The 19,845-nt window shown below is 45.9% G+C and overlaps 1 protein-coding gene across 2 annotated transcripts in view; it reads left to right on the top strand.

The window, feature by feature from the left end:
* Positions 1 to 19,845, top strand: part of ACO1 (aconitase 1) — a 51,909-nt gene that overhangs the window by 14,181 nt on the left and 17,883 nt on the right. For both annotated transcript variants that reach the window (XM_075931450.2, XM_075931451.2), the window contains 10 exons: positions 3,454 to 3,571; positions 4,477 to 4,645; positions 8,968 to 9,105; positions 12,871 to 12,940; positions 13,039 to 13,222; positions 14,994 to 15,133; positions 15,692 to 15,863; positions 16,368 to 16,468; positions 18,044 to 18,160; positions 19,466 to 19,625. In XM_075931450.2, the coding sequence (XP_075787565.2) occupies positions 3,475 to 3,571; positions 4,477 to 4,645; positions 8,968 to 9,105; positions 12,871 to 12,940; positions 13,039 to 13,222; positions 14,994 to 15,133; positions 15,692 to 15,863; positions 16,368 to 16,468; positions 18,044 to 18,160; positions 19,466 to 19,625 (1,348 nt within the window). In that variant the 5' untranslated portion in view covers positions 3,454 to 3,474. The remainder of the gene's footprint in view (positions 1 to 3,453; positions 3,572 to 4,476; positions 4,646 to 8,967; positions 9,106 to 12,870; positions 12,941 to 13,038; positions 13,223 to 14,993; positions 15,134 to 15,691; positions 15,864 to 16,367; positions 16,469 to 18,043; positions 18,161 to 19,465; positions 19,626 to 19,845) is intronic.

Raw genomic sequence — 19,845 nt, 5'->3', positions numbered from 1 at the left:
CTGAGGTTTAACTACTCTAACAACTAACAAAGTTTTCCCTATCGAACCTAGATCTGCCTTACTGCAGATTAAGCCCATTACTACATGTCCTACCTTCATGGACATGGAAAACAATTGATCACTGTCCTCTTTATAATGGCCCGACTGCTGTCAGTTGCCTCACTCAGCTTTCTTTTCTCAAGACTAAACATCTTCAGAGGTCAGGTTTTCTAACCCTTTTATCATTTTTGTGGCTGCCCTCTGGAGTCTTTTGCATCATTCCTAAATTGTGGTGCCCAGAATTGGACACACAACTCCCATCGGGTGCCTCCCCAATACTAAGTAGAGCAATACAATTATCTCCTGCGTCTTGCACACGCCAATTGCGTGCAGACACCCACAGTCATGTTTGCCTTTTTGCATTGGCATCACATTGATGACTCGTATAAGTGTTTGGTCCACTCTAACCCCTGATCCCGTGCAGCAGTAGTACTGCCTAGCCAGTTATTCCCCATTGTGTCATTCATTTTTCCTTTCTAAATGAAGTACTTTGCGCTTCTCTCTGTTGAATTTCATCTCGTTGTGTTCAGACCAGTTCTCCAATTTGTCCATGTCGTTTTGTGTTTTAAACCTGTACCCTAAATTACTCGTAGCTCCTCCCAACTTGGTGTCCTCTGCACGTTGTATGAGCATAGTCTCTACTGTTATCCAAGTCCTTAATGAGGCCAGGGACTGGATAGACATCGACTATTTGATTAGCTGATTACTGTACATTTAACATACCTAGTACTGTATGAGAGCTACAAGCTACAGAGGAGATTACCTAAAAGTAGGGTTGTTAATGGGGAGCCAGTTACTCTGTAAAAATCACTTTTAAGGGGTGATGTTTTCGGGTCATGGTTAACTTGTACCCAGGGGTGACGGGCTGCTCCAGCACAATAAGGCCCCCATGCAGAGTTCAGCCCACAGAATGTGTGTGTGTGTGTGGGGGGGGGGATGGTAATGCATAAGCCGGAAAGACTCCAGTTTGCCTGTTTACATGGTTGGCTGTGAGAAAACCTCTTTATTTGTAAACTGTGCAACTTGATCGGGAGTTCCTGACAGCTGATGAGCACAGACTGCCATGCTTTTATTTTATTTTTTAAAAAGCCTCTATCTGGGATATCATCTTGTTTTAATTTTGCAAACCACTTTGATGCGGTTGGGTGAAAGCAGGATCGATTTGGTTAGCGTGTGATCGGCTAGGAGTCTTGCAGTTCATTGAAAATGTCAAGAGCTCTGCTGCCCATGGACTTGTCCCAGCGATGAAATGCTTGTGACCGTCCATGTGGCACGAATCCTGGAAAGCCATTGATACCAGCTCCATGGCATGCTCATCCTGGAACGGTCCCTTTTCAAGGCAGGCAACAAAGCAATAAACACTGTACTGTGATAGAAAGTTAATCTGTTTCCAGAGAATTTGATGACTTACAAATCCATGCAAATTCATTGGCTTCTGACAAGTCTCATTCCCCCTGCAGCTTCATCTAGATGGATGGTTGGCTTGAACTTTGTCCAGCATCACTTGGTTTATAGCCACTGTTCACAGGGAACAACCAGCATGATAGACATGGACATATGACTGGCTGTTACAGTTGAAATTAAAACTATTAGGGTGTGCTAAATGGGTACAATGAAGACCGGTTTTATGGCTACTGCAAAGCAGTGGTCACTTGCTTTATCAGCCAGGAAACTTCCCAGTGTTCTGTATCTCCTGCTGCATTAAATCATCTTGCAAATACTAAGCGTGCAATGAAGCACAGAGCTGAGTTTGGAAGATGGTATAAAATTCATCTGTGGGCCTGACTGACTAGACTAGCAGGGAGGAAGCAGATGTGTTCTGTTGGTGTCATGCACAATCCCAGAGGCTCTAAGAAATGGAGGAAGAAAGAAAACCCTGATGGTTCAAAACATTCACAGAACGAAACCCCCGGGAATGCTGCTGTCAATAAATTACTGTGCGAGTAGCTTATAGCTGTAAGGCTGAGAGAGCCAGTCACTTTGTAAAGTAACATGAAGATAATCCAAGTCAGGTTGAGAATGAAATGAGTTAAAACCTGGTTGGTGCCTAAGGGAATTATGTGCAGACAAGAATTCCAGTGGTCCTTGCTCTGATGTTACGAAAATGTAGGGAAAACAATTCGGTTTATGCAGCAGTTGGAAATAATATGGATGTGATATTTTTATATTTACTATTTAGGGCCTGCAAAGTGAAGAGGGTTAATACTTTATTCAGTTTTGTATATATGAAGTCTCTTGTGAGCATTCCCAGAGGTGAAAGTGTGCAGTGTAGTCAGTTGCAGTTTGTGGTGGTTTCTCTCTTCTGCATAAAACAGTACATGCAAAAGGCATTGCTACTGTAAGTAAACAGAGCAGTCTCTCACCTAGATGCCTTTGCCTGCTCATAAGCCTGTCTCGGGCCATTGTAGCTTATTTGTAGTGCCTTATAACCATAAATCATTGACTTCTACAAGCCTTTCCCTGCCTCACTAACCAAACTAAAATCCCTCTGTGCCTCTCCTTTCCACCCATGTACTTAGTTTTAATTGTAAGCATTAAAGTGCAATGAGGTGTGACTGATGTCTGAATAGTCTGAAAACACAGCAGGACAGATTGTGAACCCTAAATTGAGCTGGTTAGTCCCAGTGAAATCAACTGGACTATTTTGATAGTAATCTCACTAGTGTAATTGACGTATGCATAACATGGCCCTGTATTATTATTTATTTTTAATAGTGGTATTAATGGTATCTAGATCTTGTGCTGTACAAAAGAAGTGAGTATCATTACCACCATTTTGTAGAGCGGAAACTGAGGCATACACCCGTAAAATAACTTGCTTAATGTCATCCAAGAGGCAATGCTGGGAATAGAATCCAGGTCTTCTACATCTCAATCAAATGTTCTGTCTTCTAGATCACCGTATTAGACCCATTTGTGATGGGTGTTAAATTGAAAAATTCTTTACTCTGGCTAAATTTTTTATTCCTCTTTCTTCCTCCTGGAGGAGGGAAACACCCACAAGTTCCTTTAAAGTCAATAAAAAATGTGGGTGCTTAGCGCCTTTGAAGCTTGGGGGAGTAATCTTTTTAGTAGGCTCTTCCTGTCCTCAATATAGATGTTTTTGTTGGCCTGCCTGGTAGAGGCACCTATCCGTTCAAACTTGGGCAGTTTTTGTTGAAGAAATGCAACCTCTATGTGATTAGCCAGGTGGAGAGGCACAAAGCCTGTCTGGAAATAGTCATGGTGCTTCAAATACAGGCATTTCAGTCCTGTGGAAGTCACCTGGGTTTGTTTATAATCTTCAGAACATTCCTACCATAAAGACTGCAGAAGGGAATTGTGTGTGTCTAATGTAAACTGTGAAGTATCCGTGTCATCTGATGCAGAATTCACCTCTGGGGCCACTGATATGATTTTCTTTTGTGTTTTCAGTGACACGCAGGGGCTTCAATCATGAGCAACCCATTTGCATGGATTGCGGAGCCGCTAGACCCCACCCAGCCTGCAAAGAAGTTCTTCAATCTGAACAAATTGGGAGATGTGAGATATGGTATGTTGGCAGCATGCAGAGGGAGCTGATGCATGCGTGTGCTCCATTTTTACCTACTCAGACTGTGGTGGGCATTGAAAGTAACTGTGGGAAGGCCTTGCAGCTCTAGATGACACTCGATTTGTGGGCACAGAAACATGGGTACAAATGAAAAGCCAGCCCTTAAAGATCAGTTTGTAATCCCATTTTTTGCATTTGAGCCTCTTGGCTTATTTAACTTCCTGTTATGGGGATGTTATTTTTCTAAACTTGGACTGCAACTTTGGTCATTTTATGTGTTAGTTGAGAGTGCTTCCGATGAGCGTCATGTATCTCCTGACTGGGCATGAAGGTGTAGCCAAATCAATAGACGGACATATTTCCTCCATGCTGCCTTGCTAAAGGGATGAACTTGAGAGAAGTGTGTGATTGCAGGATGTATGCCCCCAGTAAAGATGCTGTATGAAATCCTGGCCCGGCCCTGTTTATAGTCAGTGTCAAGTCTCCCATTGGCTTCCATGGAGCCAAAACTTCACTACCCAGAAGCTGAGAGAACACAACCACATTTAGATACAGGTTGAACCTCTTTAGTCCAGCACCCTCAGGACCTGACTGGTGCCAAAGCAGAGAATTTGCCAAACCACAGGAGGTCAGTATTGTCTATCAGCATTGCCAACACTTGCACTGCTCACTGGGCTGTTAAAGGACATTTAGGGGTAAATTAGAGCTAAATAACAGCACAGGACACTGAGAGCCAGGACTGGTGGCTGTACACAAACTTTATGGGACTGTGGGCAACTTGGACACACCCATGATAAGTGGACATTGGCTAATTAAAACCATGCTGGACTAGAGAGGTTCAACCTGTATCTGGAAACTTCCTATAAAAGATGAAAACCAATCTGCTTTCTGTCTCTTTCCCCCAGAACGTTTGCCGTTTTCTATCAGGGTCCTCCTGGAGGCAGCCATCCGCAACTGTGACGAGTTCCTAGTGAAGAAGGAAGATGTTGAGAATATCCTCAGCTGGAAAGTGGTGCAGCACAAGAATGTCGAAGTGCCATTTAATCCTGCCCGAGTTATTTTGCAGGATTTAACGTGAGTCGAAAGCCTCCATAAACTAGGAAAATGGGATTGTAAAAACCACAACCATTTGCATGGGCAAAACAGAGGGGAATGGAAGGTGGATACGGTGTCACGTTATTTTAAACATACTGTCTGTCCATTTGACCAAACTCAGTGAAGAGAGAAATGCAAAGACAGCAATAGCTGTAAGTGTCCCATTAATTCAAATGTCCTATGACCAATAACTTAAACATCACATTTTGTTTATTATTTAAATCCATCATGTAAAAATAAGAGAGAGAGGAAGACTCAGATGCCCACCATTTATGGTGAGAGACATCTCCTTCTGGTGCATTTGAGAGACGCCCCCACCTTTTTGTGACTCCCCAATCAAGGAGGATCCAAGCCTAAGGACCTAATAGAGCCTGTGGACACATTCAAGCCCCATGGAGAAGCAGCTCATTTCAAGAAGCCTAATAGAGCTCAGAGAGCCCCATGATCATATTTTGAGCATCTGCCCATGTCCTGTGAATGGTGTCTCATTTGGGTGCCTCCTGTGGGTGGAACCTAGAGAGTGGTACCACCATCTTTCCCCCCAACCTGACCCTTGCTCACATCTAACGGAGAACACTCCTGTAGTATTTTTCATTTAAAAAGTTGACTTCTACAATATAATATTTAAAACCTGCAGAAACACAACGACCGATAATTGGAAAGAAACAGGATAATTGGGAATGGGGCAGAAAGAGTAATATACAATGTTACAAAATAAGGGGTTATTATAAAAGTAGACTCGCAGAATACTAGGACTGGAAGGGACCTCGAGAGGTCATCGAGTCCAGTCCTCTGCCCTCATGGCAGGACCAAATACTGTCTAGACCATCCCTAAAAGACATGTATCTAACCGACTCTTAAATATCTCCAGAGATGGGGATTCCACAACCTCCTCCAAAATCCACTGTTTTTTAAACCCTGGACTCACGTGGTAAGAGGCAATAGAGTACAGCTTTAGAATTCTCCACATTACTGGACAACAGAGTGATTCCATGTCTCACCCTAGTGAATAATGTATTGCCCTGCATTCTCTACAATGCACTACAGGGACTGAGGGCTTGGTCTGGCTTGCATTTTGAAGTCAGTGGCAAAATCGCCATACCCTGTATTGTGAACAGCATTAGGGTCCTAGCTGGCTCACATCCTGAGGGATGGTAACCATTTTATGGATGGAGACAATGAAGCACAGAGAGGGTGAGCTGTACTTTCTAACCAGCTCAGTTCCCATTTTGACACCTAAACAAGTGGTCAGGGTAGCTGCTGAGTTCTTCTAAAATCTGTCCCTTCCCATCCCAATGGGAGTGCTGGGCTTTCTTATCAAGATTAGCCCTTGAGTAGCGGCCTAAATGGGACCTGAGTTGCACTGAAAATCTGGGTTCTGTAGCAGGGCCCCACAGTGAGTAAATTGCTGGTGTGGGTTAGCTTTTTGAGGGTCCCTGTTTTTCAGCCCCATGCGTTCTCTGAATGCCTCTGGCTACTGAAATGGATGTATCCTGCTGTCACTCCTACAGGTCCCCCAATAAAGGGTGCTGTTCAGGCACATCAGGAAATGACAGACAGCTAAATAGTGACACATTTTTAAAGTGCTTGTACACAAATGCTAGAAGTCTAAATAATAAGATGGGTGAACTAGAGTGCCTCATATTTAAAGAGGATATTGATGTAATAGGCAGAAACATGGTGGAATGAGGAGAATCAATGGGGCACAGTCATACCAGGGTACAAAATATATTGGAAGGACAGAACAGGTCATGCTGGGGAGTGGCACTATACATGAAAGAGAATGTAGAATCAAAGTAAGTAAAAATCTTAAATAAACCAGAATGTTCCATAGAATCTCTATGGATAGTAATTCCATATTCCAATATTAGGACGGTAGCTGTACGGATATATTACCGATCACCTGATCAGGACAGTGATAGGGACTATCAAACCCTAAGGGAGATTAGAGAGGCTATCGAAATAAAAAACTCAATAATAGTGGGGGATTTCAGCTATCCCTATATTGACTGGGTGCACGTCACCTCAGGACAGGATTCAGAGATAGTTTCTTAACACCTTAAATGATGGCTTCTTGGAGCTGCTGGTTCTGGAACCCACAAGGGGAGAGGCAATTCTTGATTTAGTTCTAAGTGGAGTACAAGATTTGGTCTAAGAGGTAAATATAACTGGACCGCTTGGAAATAGTGACCATAATGTAATAAAAGTTAATATTCCTCTGGTGGGAAAAACACCTCAGCAGCCCAATGCTGTGGCATTTAATTTCAGAAAGGGGAACTACACAAAAATGAGGAGGTTAGTTAATTAGAACTGGAACAGGTACAAAGAAGGGCCACTAGGATGATCCGAGGAATGGAAAACCTGTCTTATGAAAGGAGACTCAGGAAGCTTGGCTTGTTTACCTTAACCAAAAGAAGGCTGAGGGGAGATATGATTGCACTCTTTAAATATATTAGAGGGATAAATACCAGGGAGGGAGAGGAATTATTTAAGCTTAATACCAGTGTGGACACAAGAACAAATGGATGTAAGCTGGCTAGTAGGAAGTTTAGACTTGAGATTAGACGAAGGTTTCTAACCATTAGAGGAGTGAGGTTCTGGAACGGCCTTCCAAGGGAAGTAGTGGGGGCAAAAGATCTTTCTGGCTTCAAGATTAAACTAGATGGGTTTATGAAGGGGATGGTTTGATGAGATAACATGATCTTGGTAACTAATTGACCATTCATTATCAGTGGGAAATAGGTCAATGGAGGGTTGATAAGAGTTACTATAGAGAACTATCTGAGTGTCTGGCTGGTGAGTCTTGCCCACATGCTCAGGGTTTAGCTGATCGCCATATTTGGGGTCGGGAAGGAATTTTCCTCCAGGGTAGATTGGCAGAGGCCCTGGAGGTTTTTCGCCTTCCTCTGTAGCATGGGGTACAGATCACAGCTAGAGGATTCTCTGCATCTTGGGGTCTTCAAAGTATTTGAAGGCTTCAATATCTGAGATATAGGTGAGAGGATTATTCTAGGAGGGAGTGGGTGAGATTTTGTGGCCTGCACTGTGCAGTGGGTCAGACTAGATGATCATAATGGTCCCTTCTGACCTTAAAGTCTATGAGTCTATGAGAAATTAAAAGGTACTGTCACAAAAGTAAAATCCCTGCAAGTTTCATGGAGACTTTTCAAAGACACCATAATAGAGGCCCAACTTAAATGTATACCCCAAATTAAAAAACAGGGCATCTCTACACAGCAGGGCTAAAGCCGAAATAAGCTACGCAACTTCAGCCATGTCACTTGCGTAGCTTAAGTCGAAATAGCTTAATTTGGCTTTTGGTGCTGTTTACACAGCAGGAAGTCTGAGAATGAGCACTCTTCCTCTGACTTCCCTTGCTCCTCAGAAAATGAGGATTACAGGAGTTGGAGTAAAAAGTCCCCAGCTCAACAGTATTTTGACATGTCAAAATAACTGCTTGTAGTATAGTGGAAACTGTGGTGTAGACATACCCTAAGAGAACCCAAAAAGTGCCATCCTGGCTTAACAATCAATGGTGCCACTGTGGCAGTGAGAGAGAAAAAGGCATCATTTAAAAAGTGGTAGATAAATCATAGCGAGGAAAATAGAAAGGAGCATAAACTCTGTCAAATAAGTGTAAAAATATAATAAGGGGTTTGAAGAACAGCTGGCCAAAAACTCAGAAAGTAATAGCAAAATGTTTTCTAAGTACATCAGAAGCAGGAAGCCTGCTAAACCACCAGTGGGGCCACTGGACGATTGAGCTGCCAAAGGAGCACTCAAAGACGATAAGGTCATTGCGGAGAAGCTAAACAAAGTCTTTGCTTCAGTCTTCATGGCTGAGGGTGTTAGGTTGATTCCCAAACTGGGGATTTTAAGTAAAGATTAATTAGCTAATTGAGTAGTCGATGGAATTTGCATTGACTACTCGATTAGTTGATAAGGGGGGAGCTCGCTACCGCTGCTGCAGCTCTGCACTTTAAATGTAGTAATAGCTCGGTGAGGTTCGCTCCTGGGGGAGGTTCAAGCCAGGCCTCAGCAGGGCTCCCAGTCCAGTGCCTAAGTTGCACAATAACTCTCCCTTCTGAGTTTCCACCCCAGTGTTCTGCCCTGATGAATCCAAATGTGGCTTTGTTCTTTCTGCTACACCGGTTCTGTGCCCTGCTGCACTGGAGTAGCGATTCCAATGTTGGTTTCTGAGTCAGAATCTGCTGGCAGTGCGGCATCCGCAGGCTATGCTGCACCTGAGGACCTGGGCTCTGCTTTTAAATCACTTCAGTTTGTTTCATCTCTCATTTCAGTGGCGTACCAGCAGTGGTTGACTTTGCCGCAATGCGTGATGCTGTGAAAAAACTGGGTGGAGATCCTGAAAAAATTAATCCCATATGCCCGGCTGATCTAGTGATTGATCATTCCATCCAGGTGGATTTTAACAGGAGGTAAGGAAAGAAAGCACATCTTGTTTTTCATGCTTGCTAGGAAGCCAGGGCCAGCTAGTGTTAATTAGCATAGGCCTACTGAAGTCAGTGGTGCTACACTGTGCTATGCAAACTTCAGATTTGTCACCAGCATTACAGAGGCTCACGACTGCTTAAGTCAAACCGTTTACTACACTGGGCTGTCTTGGCACAGTTCTGAGAACGGGGTTGCTAGCTTGCTGCTGCCTTGGTGACAAAGTGCAAAGTGTTGGTTTTATGCCAGGGGGGAAGAGGAGGAACGGAAGGAAGGGGGAACTGGAAAACTAGTCCTGTAAGTGAGCTACTTTGCTCCTGCATAGAGCCTCATGGAAATCAATGGGACTTGGCACAGAGGGCCATCTGCACAGCATTGCAGCATCAGGATCTTAGAAATCCACCCATCTTCCTGTGCTTCTTAGCTGTACCTCATGCCATTGTCCTGCTTTCTCATGTCCTCTCTTGGTTTTCTTCTGCTTTCCAAACTCCTCCAGTACTCCAGTTGCCTTACTCAGGAACTTGTTCTATACGTGGAATGTTCTCTGGGAAATAAATATTGAAGCTGTCCACTTACATGAAAACAATACAAAAGTGTGTGTGTGGGGGGGGGGAATCATACAATGAAAGAGCACTCATAGACTGTAATGTCAGAAGGGACAATAGTAACCACTTAGTCTAACCTGCAAATGGCAGGCCGCAGAACCTCACCCACATCTGAAACAGACCCCCCCCTCCAACCTGTGGCTGAGTTACTGACATTCTCAGATCATGTTTTTAAAGACTTAAAAGTTGTAGAGATTTCACCCTTTACACTTGTTTAAACTCATGTTTCATGCAGCGCACAAAGCAATTCCCCGGCTCCCAGGGTATCTGCCAGTCTGACCTGGGGGAAAATTTGTTTCCAATCCCAAATATGGCAGTTGATTAGATCTTGAGACCAATATGGCAGTACACAGACAATCCAGGTTCAACAAGGACAAGTGCAGAGTCCTGCACTTCAGACAGAAGAATCCCAAGCATTGTTACAGGCTGGGGACCAACCAGCTAAGTCGTAGTTCTGAAGAAAGGAATGGGAGTTACAGTGGATGAGAAGCTAGATATGAGTCCACAGTGTGCCCTTGGAGCCGAGAAGGCTAATGGCATATTAGGGTGCATTAGGAGGAGCATTGCCAGCAGATCCAGAGATGTGATTATTCCCCTTTATTCAGCTCTGGTGAGGCCACATCTGGAGTATTGTGTCCAATTCTGGGCCTCCCGCTACAAAAAGGATGTGGACGCATTGAAGAGAGTCCGGCGGAGGGCAACCAAAATGATTAGGGCGCTGGAGCATATGACTTATGAGGAGAGGCTGAGGGGTTTAATTTAATTTAATTCGAACTAGCAGAGCGCTTAGTTCGAACTAGGAAAACCTCATTTTACGAGGATTAAGCCTAGTTCGAACTAGCTAGTTCGAATTAAGGGGTGTGTAGCCCCTTAATTCGAACTAGTGGGAGGCTAGCCCTCCCCAGGTTTCCCTGGTGGCCACTCTGGCCAACACCAGGGAAACTCGTCTGCCCCCCTCCCGGCCCCGGAGCACTTAAAGGGGCACGGGCTGGCTACGGTGCCCGTGCCAGGTGAAAGCCTGCCAGCACAAAGCCAGCAGACCCTGCACCTGGCACGGATCGAGCCACCCACCCGATGCCTCCAGCCTTCCCCCGCTTCCCGGGACCAGGCTGGCGGCTCCCGGGAGCTTGCCCGGGACCACAAGAGGCGGGCACCTGCCTGGGCTAGTGCGGTCATCGTGGACCTCGTCCACGATCTCCGCACTAGGCACAGGAAAGTGGCCGTTTAGGGCAGGAGAGCTGCCAGCCTGGCCACCCAGGAGCAGGTGTGCAAGAGAATCAAGGGGGTCCACTGAGACCCCCGACCCTGAGCCCTAAGCTTACAATGGCCGTCCTGGGTCAGACCAAAGGTCCATCTAGCCCAGTAGCCTGTCTGCCGACAGCGGCCAACCCTAGGGACCCTGGAGGGAATGGACTGAAGACAGTGACCAAGCCATTTGTCTCGTGCCATCCCTCTCCAGCCTTCCACAAACTTCAGGCAGGGACACCACTCCTACCCCCTGGCTAATACCATTCCATGGACCCAGCCTCCATGACTTGATCTCACTTCCCTTTAAACTCTGTTCTAGTTCTAGCCCTCACAGCCTCCTGCAGCAAGGAGTTCCACAGGTTGACTCTTTGCTTTGTGAAGAACAACTTTCTGTTACTAGTTTGAAGCCTGCTACACATTCCTTTCCTTTGGTGTCCTCTAGTCCTTCTTTATGGGAACTAATGAAGAACTTTTCTGTATGCACCCTCTCCACCCCACTCATGCTTTTAGAGACCTCTATCCTGTCCCCCCTCTGTCTCCTCTTTTCTAAGCTGAAAAGTCCCAGTCCGTTTAGCCTCTCTTCATATGGGACCTATTCCCAACCCCTGATTATTTTAGTTGCCCTCCCCTCTCCCAGCCTCTCTCTTCCCCTCTCCCACCTCCTTTTCCCAGTCTCCCCCAGTTTTGTTCAATAAAGACAAATTCCATTTTGGAAGACACGTTATCTTTATTTTGTACATCAAGAAGAGGGGCTAGGGAAGAGTAAGTGGAAGGAGGTGAGGGAGGAATGGGGCACGAGCCCCCGATGGGGAGGACTGGGCTGGCTCTGCGGGCTTCTGGGGGTGGAAGCTCTCCTGCAGCCCCCCAATTGCCCCCTCTCCCCAGATGGCAGCCTGCGGCAAGTGCAGCCGGGCTGATGGCCGAGTGGTGTGATGTGCCCAGTGTGGGTATTCCGGGCAATCCAAGCCAGGACTGCTTTGCAAGCGGGGCACCCCTGAGAACTGTCTGTCTGGGGTGGGGGTCGGGACCCTTTAAGCACAGCCCTCGGCTAGCCTGAGACAGCATCTCCACGCTCTAAGTCCTCCTCTGATGCCCTGCCGGCACTGCTTCCGGCCATCCTTAAGACACTTAATGTGGACATGCTAGTTCGAATTAGCAAAACGCTAATTCGAACTAGTTTTTTAGTCTGGATCCGTTAGTTCGAATTAGCTTAGTTCGAATTAACTAATTCAAACTAAGTTAGTTCGAATTAACGTTGTAGTGTAGACATACCCTATGGGATTAACTTTTGTGCCCCACATGGGCTACGTCTAGACTGGCATGATTTTCCGGAAATGCTTTTAACGGACAAGTTTTCCGTTAAAAGCATTTTCGGAAAAGCACGTCTAGATTGTCAGGACGCTTTTCTGGAAAAGCACTTTTTGCGGAAAAGCGTCCGTGGCCAATCTAGACGCGAAAATGACGATCGGGGCTTTTTTGCGGAAAACACTACTGTGCTGTCTACACTGGCCCTTTTCCGGAACAGTTTTCCGGAAAAAGACTTTTGCCCGAACGGGAGCAGCTTAGTTTTTCCGGAAAAGCACTGATGATTTTACATTAGATCGTCAGTGCTTTTGCGGAAATTCAAGCGGCCAGTGTAGACAGCTGGCAAGTTTTTCCGGAAAAGTGGCTGATTTTCCGGAATAACTTGCCAGTGTAGACACAACCATGAGGTATTACTCTTAAGACTTGTTAAGCACTTTTCATGATTTGCCTGTAGCTCCCTGCTGCAGTTGCTTGAAGCATATAAAACTGATGGTCATAATGAGATACAAGTGCTATTCTTCCATGTGCACACATACGTCCACATACTAAATTCACTTGGGGACTTTCAGCTCTGTTCATTTATTTCACTTGCAGATCAGACAGTTTGCAGAAGAATCAGGAGCTGGAGTTTGAAAGGAACAAAGAAAGATTTGAATTCTTAAAGGTATGGGAAGAATTTATTTTCGTTATGTGTATCAAGATAGGATTAACAAACTCTAATCCACTGTATATTTAATATGTGGGGCTCTTACTGTGTTTCAGTGGGGTTCCCAAGCTTTCCACAACATGAGAATTATTCCTCCTGGATCAGGAATTGTCCACCAAGTGAATTTAGAATACTTGGCGAGAGTGGTGTTTGATCAGAATGGGTACTATTATCCCGACAGCCTGGTAGGCACCGATTCGCACACTACAATGATTGATGGTCTGGGAGTACTAGGCTGGGGTAAGTGCACTCAAATTTTGTAACTTAAAGTTTCGTGAACTGGTTGGTTAGGTTATGGCTCTTGTTCCTGTCAAACCACCTATAAAATACAAGGACTGATTTAGTACAACAGACTCCCTTTTTTGTGTCCAATTCAGCTGGCCCGATAAACCAGGATTTTGTAACCCGATCTCCTGTTCCATACCCATTGATTGTACAAGTAATAACCAACAACAAATCACATGTCCAGTCATAGAGGATTTGCTTGTGCTTTTATTTTTAAATATTTTTTACTGAGGATTTAAAATCTCCATGGGTGGCAGCATTAGTGAGGACACAAGGAGGACAATTTTCAAGGGCATCTAAATGACTTGGGAGCCAAAGTTCCATTGAAAGCTTCACTGGTTTTCAGAGAGACCAAAGAGCCTAAAATCACTTGGATGCTTTTGAAGAAGTTTACCCTGTGACTGTAACTATAAATACAGTGCTGGATCAGAAACTCTGATTCAAAGCCAAACGCTGGCGAGAGGGGATGAAATGTGTCAAGGAGATGAAGTATATCAAGACAAGGTTTGATCACTCTTTGCCAGTATTCTTGTACCAGATGTTCTTTGCTTGGACACAGCTTGCCAGAATAACACTGAAATATGTTCCTCGCCAGTGGTAGACAGTGAAGGTTTGACATTTCATCTGTGTAAGTAGATAGTCTAACCAAAGCATTTTGCAGTCATCTTTATTCCTAGTATAAAGAATACCTGGGGAATACCACAATGATACTTACATTATTTTGAAAACACCTACGAATCCCTTTGTTAACTAGGAGTCCATCAACCAGCGAGCAAGGTGCTGTATAAACACAGAACAAAGTGTCTTGGTCTCAGAGAGCTTACAATAATGTTGATTGCTTACAAACGCATGGATAAAGTTTTCAGTCGCACAGAGTGTAAGTCATAGTATATGTGTCTACTTTACGTAGTGCTATATAGATTACAGTCTGTATAAGGAATTTCTGAATCTGCAGCCTTGGTAATATAGGACTGCAACAGCTCATGTTACTTGGATTTTAACTTTTTTGAGACCATCTTCTTGTTCTGTGGTTTTGTACTGCACCTGGTCTGTGACTGGGGTTTCTAGTAGGAATGTTAACGATCGAGTATTTGTGTAAACTTGTAACTGCTGGAAATTTTAGCAGTTACATGTTTACACACAGGGCAGGGAGCAGGCAGGAGCTGGGGCTCGCAGGGAGCCGGCTTAAAAGATAGAGGCAGCAGTATAGGGGCAGGCGGCTCCATGGGAGCTGATAAGTGCTGGGAGCCTGTTTGAAAGCCATTTCCCGTGTGTACCAGCTCCCGCCTGCTACCCTCATCCCCTGCGCTGCCGCCTCTATCAGAGGCAGCAGCGGAGGGAGGGAGGAAGGCAGCTGGCTCCACGGAAGCCAGAGCTCATAGGAGAGCTGGCTCTCCATACATATTGGCTTCTGCTTCTCCCCTCTCCCCTCGCTGCCTCTTATTGGTTAATCATGTAATCACAGTTGAGTTAGTGACTTTTCAGTTTCCAAATGAAAGTAAGTTGGTGGCTAGAAACTTTCTTCTTAAACAAAAGCTTTGGACAATGTGAGAAGAGGGGCTATCTAAGAAATATCCCCTATTAACAGCTCAGTCCAAGACCTGCTGTCTGGTAACTCCTTTTCCCTTATTTGCCATAATATTATTTCACTGGTCAATTAACTTCCAGCATTCATTGCCTCATCTAAAAAAAAAAATTGTGCTTTTGTCATGACAATTGGATTCAGGGGTTGGTGGCATTGAAGCAGAAGCCGTGATGCTGGGCCAGCCAATCAGCATGGTACTTCCTGAAGTGATTGGCTACAAGATGGTGGGAAACCCTCAACCCTTGGTAACGTCCACAGACATCGTGCTTACCGTTACCAAGGTAACATGCACCCCTGCTGCTTTTCCATGAGTATGGGGGATTTCTTGTAATGGGCTACAGCCTGGCATTCGTGTGTAATCTTAGTGTGGCTGTGTACAGTGGCCTGTCTCTGGGGCGGTCATCTTAATTTCATCCTTTATGACCCAGCCACACTGGGCTTGGGCCACTTTAGCTCTGCAGCTCCTTCCCTCTTGTCTGCTGCTAAGCCTCACCCCAGATTGTGGAATCAACATTCAACCCTGCTCCTGATTTGATGGGATAGGAAGAGCTGCAACTGCAAGAGCTCTTACAGCCCTTGCGGTCATGGACAGGTTTGGGACCCAAACCTACTCCCGTGGATGCTCCCGAGGATTTTTTGCCATTGCCTGCAGTGGTAGCAGAATCACGCATGGATGGCACGTTTGGCATTGAGCTTTGATGCTTTGTTACATGCCAAACCAACCCCTGATCCCAGGTGGCCCAGGACTGGGAGAAAGCTTTGCCTGTGAATGACGTATGCTGTTCACATTCTGAGGTGAGGAACAGAGCTGAGCACCTGTGTTGGTTCCTGTGTTACAGCACCTGCGCCAAGTCGGGGTTGTGGGAAAGTTTGTGGAGTTCTTTGGGCCTGGCGTAGCCCAGCTGTCCATTGCTGATCGAGCCACCATTGCCAATATGTGCCCAGAATATGGAGCAACTGCAGCCTTCTTCCCAGTTGATGAAGTCAGCATCAGGTACCTGATTCAAACGGGTAAGTGCAAAAAGAGACCAGAACTTGAAGATCCAGAGTATACACCTGGGCCCTGACAGTGGTACAGGGCCTGACTTTGGTATAACGCCATTGACCTGAGTGGGGTTAACTCCAGAATCTCACTGAAATGAGAGATCAAATCACACCTCTGGTGCCGTGCATTTGGTCCCAGTGCCTTCCTAAACCTTAACCCTGGGAAAGGGTCCCTTTTACATGGTATCTATGAGTTACCATGTGTTTCGGGGCTAAGCCCTTATGAACTCCAGCATATGAAAATTTCTTGTCAAGAGTTCAACATCAACCTTGGGATGCAAATAATAGTTCCAGTAAACTGGGATTGGGCTCATCAAAGATCCAGTGACTTTTCTCCTGCTTTTCTAGTTAAACATGAAGTTGATGTGGATGCAACCTACCCCATTCAATGTCCTGGTCTGCATAGTTAAAATGCCCAAATTTCTGTATCTTGACTGGTTGTTCTTTAGCTATGTCTGGATTTCACTTTAGGCCGCGATGAAGAAAAAATTAAGCACATAAAGGACTATCTTGTGGCTGTGGGGATGTTTCGAGATTTCAGTAACTCCTCCCAGGATCCAGATTTTACCCAGGTAAAGTCTTGATCATCATTAAATTTTTCCATTACTTCTCTCCTGACCCTCTGCTCACCTCCCTTGAATTGTATTTATTTTTGTTGTTCTCTTTTTGAAAATTTTTTTGTTGCTGTGTGAAAATTTCTTTAACATGACTCCAGTTTATTTAAATCCCACGCCCAAACCATGCCCTGGCGTACTGTAGTTGGCAGGCCACTCCATGACTGTATAGGCAGCTTCTTGTAACAGCTCACACCCAATCTCAGGGCTTGGAATGTGTCCAGCAATCTCAGTCTACTTGACTTTAGGGATGTCGACATGTAGACGACTGCACAGATAACCAATAAGCCTGAGCTTATCTTTACCAAAGGCAGTTGAGGGAGAGGCCAGTGGGAGCCAGTGACCCTGAGGAGCCGGATTTTAAGCTGGCTCCCCATGAGCAATGGATCCTGTGGAGCCACCTGTCCCCCCCCCCCCCCCCACTCCCACACTGCTGCCTCTGATAAAGAGGCAGCAGCGTGGAGGGTGAGGAGAGGCAGGCAGGAACCAATACATGAGGGAAGCCAGCATTCAAGCCAGCTGCTCGCACATATCTGCTCCCATGGAGCTGCCTGCCTGTCAGAGGCAGCAGCACAAGGGGGGCAGGCAGGAGCCGATACATGTTTAAGCCGGCTCTCTGCACATGCTGGCTCCCTGGAGCCGCCTGCCTCACCCTTCCCCTCTTCCCACCACTCTTGCTGCCTCTATTCGAGGCAGAAAGGGGGCGGGCAGGGGAGGCTGCTGCAGAGCAGTCTCTGTCTGTGGGGAACTCAGGCCCCCCATGAATAGGGGCTGCTGCCACCCCACGCTCTTGCCTCTGTGTCAGAGGCAGCAGATGAGAGCTGGTCTGCATGGGGAGCTGGGACTGACTCCTGCTTCCCATCCCATGCTGCTGTTTCTGATAGAGGCAGCAGCATCGGATGGTAGGGGGCTCCCGGGGAGTGGGGCTAAGAGTGCACTGGCTGCTGGCCCCACTCTCTGGGACTATCGAATAGTCGTGTAACCACTAAAATTATATGAGGTTAAATGACTATTCAATTTCACGCTATCTAACAATCCCTAGTTGCTAGTCCCTAGTGGCCTGCAAAATGGTGAGCAGGAGGCTGCTTGTGTGGTCTTGTTATTACCCCTTTGCTAGTATTCCGCAGAATGCGTCTTGGTGCTAGCAATAGGACTTGTCTCGATTGTGAGGCTGGGGGTAAAATTTACAAGCCACCTCAGATCTGTTTCCAGAAGTGACTTAACACATTTATCCCATTGGCTTTATTTCAACTTGAGCTCCTGTGTTTGTCACCTTTGAAAATGGGGACTAGAGGTGGCTATTAAAACTTTTTCCTTGGGGGGTAACAGTATCTGACTCCCTTCAAATGGCCTCATGTTGTCAGGAGACCATTTAAGGCCCTGATTCAGCAAGGTGCTTAAGCACATTAGTCAGTGGGACTCCTTGTGTGGCGCATGGCTAAACTGGGACCCTTTAGAGCAATGTATCGTGTGTGATTTAGCTCGTTCCATGATAGCAGCTTAGTGACCTGTATTTTTCCTCCTGGCAAACAGATTGTGGAGCTGGATCTGCACACCGTCGTGCCTTGCTGCAGTGGGCCCAAAAGACCTCAGGACAAAGTAGGTGTGTCAGAGATGAAGGAGGACTTTGAGACCTGCCTGGGAGCCAAGGTAAGGCACAAAGCATTGCAAACAGAAATATGTTTGTCTTCAGGAAGCTGTCTCTAGTGCTTAGTCACTAGAGAGACTGATGGCAAACAGTTCAGTGCACTTTATGTATAAATAACCTTGGGTGTTTCCAAGTTATTTTCAACTGTAGCCTAGAAGCTAACACTAAGGAATAAGTATGGTGGTTCTCAAGTTATGGGCCATGGGACACAGGTGGTCTGTGGGTTTGCCCCGATCCGTTAGTGAAGCCTTTGCAGTATTGAAGCAGTGACTCACCCTGATAATGGCATACCAGTCTGAGGCTCACTGCAGATTTCCTGAGGTGCTTTTTGCCCAACTAAAATTTAAAATGAACCCTAAATGCCTCTTGCAGTCCATACAGTTAGACAGCAGTTAATAGAACTGAGTATAGGATTTTGATTAGGACCCAGCTCTAAAAACCCCCTAAATTCTGGGGAATTTTAGACTTGAATCCAGAGCTAAACTTCACAGTTCAGACACACGCCCTGTGAAGGACCTATGAGAATTCAGTAGTTTTCAAATCTAGCTAAACCTACGTTTGCTGTGCCATCCAGGTTTTCTATCCTAGTGTGTAGTATTGATAAGCTGCTTCTCTCCATTTTTTGAAGACTGTCCTTTGTCTAGTCAGTTAGACCTTGTCACGAAGGTCACACCATTCAGTGCCAATGGTGTGAAATCTTGGGTAGTCCGGCCAGAGGCCCACGCCTGACTTGAGTGACTCGGCTAGGGACGTGGGGTGGCTTTTTAGATCCCGATTCTGTGTGCTTGTAATGTCGATAGGCGGAACTAAGCCTGGGACCTCTGGCTCTCAGTGAAGGCTGGAGAGAAGCCTCATTCTCTCTCCGTAGCTGGTGTGTGGTTTGCACGCTGCTGTACAACCTGATGTGGGATCCAAGAAACATGAGATTGCAGATGCCTCTGTGCAGGCCCAAGGAGTTCTGTAAAATACCATCCTCTGTTCCACCGCAAGAGGCAGCTGCCAGCTCCTCACCATGGGATGAGAGGGTAGGGTTGGCCCCCATTATGCAAATGTGACAGCCGCCATGTTGGGTGAATGCTGGGAACTGAAGCAGGCCCCTGGAACTAACATCAAGTGTTGCTGCGTCTCGTTCTGAAGCTCTTTTGTCCTCCTCTCCTGTGGCCTGGGGGGGGCTATAGCAGAGTGTCACCAAATGCTTTGCTTTGTAAAGCACCGCTGTTTGGTGGTACCGTTCTGTCCCCCTTTGCCCGTTCACATACTTGCACTAACCCTCGTCTACCTTTGTTCTGCTTTGTCTCCCTTTCTAGCAAGGGTTCAAAGGGTTCCAGATCGCCCCAGACCGTCACAGTGACCGTGTGAAGTTTGTTCACAATGGCGGGGACTTTGAGCTCACCCACGGTTCGGTAGTGATTGCTGCCATTACTAGCTGCACGAATACCAGCAACCCCTCTGTTATGTTAGGAGCTGGTAAGTGTGTCTGGTCATTGGCCTACAACAATTTCTCTAGTTTTCAGTCTGCCTCATAAAAGCAAGCCCCGTTGACATCAATGGAATCACATCAGAAAAAAAACAACTAGTCCTGTAGCACCTTAGAGACTAACAAAAAGATAAATATCTAGTATCGCGAGCTTTCCTGGGCAAAACCCACTTCCTCAGATGAGAGCAACACATCCCTTTATGCCACAGT

Source organism: Pelodiscus sinensis, chromosome 6, assembly GCF_052426305.1.
Source record: "Pelodiscus sinensis isolate ZL-2025 chromosome 6, ASM5242630v1, whole genome shotgun sequence".
Classification (NCBI taxonomy): domain Eukaryota; kingdom Metazoa; phylum Chordata; order Testudines; family Trionychidae; genus Pelodiscus; species Pelodiscus sinensis.
This window is presented reverse-complemented; position numbering and strand designations above follow the sequence as displayed.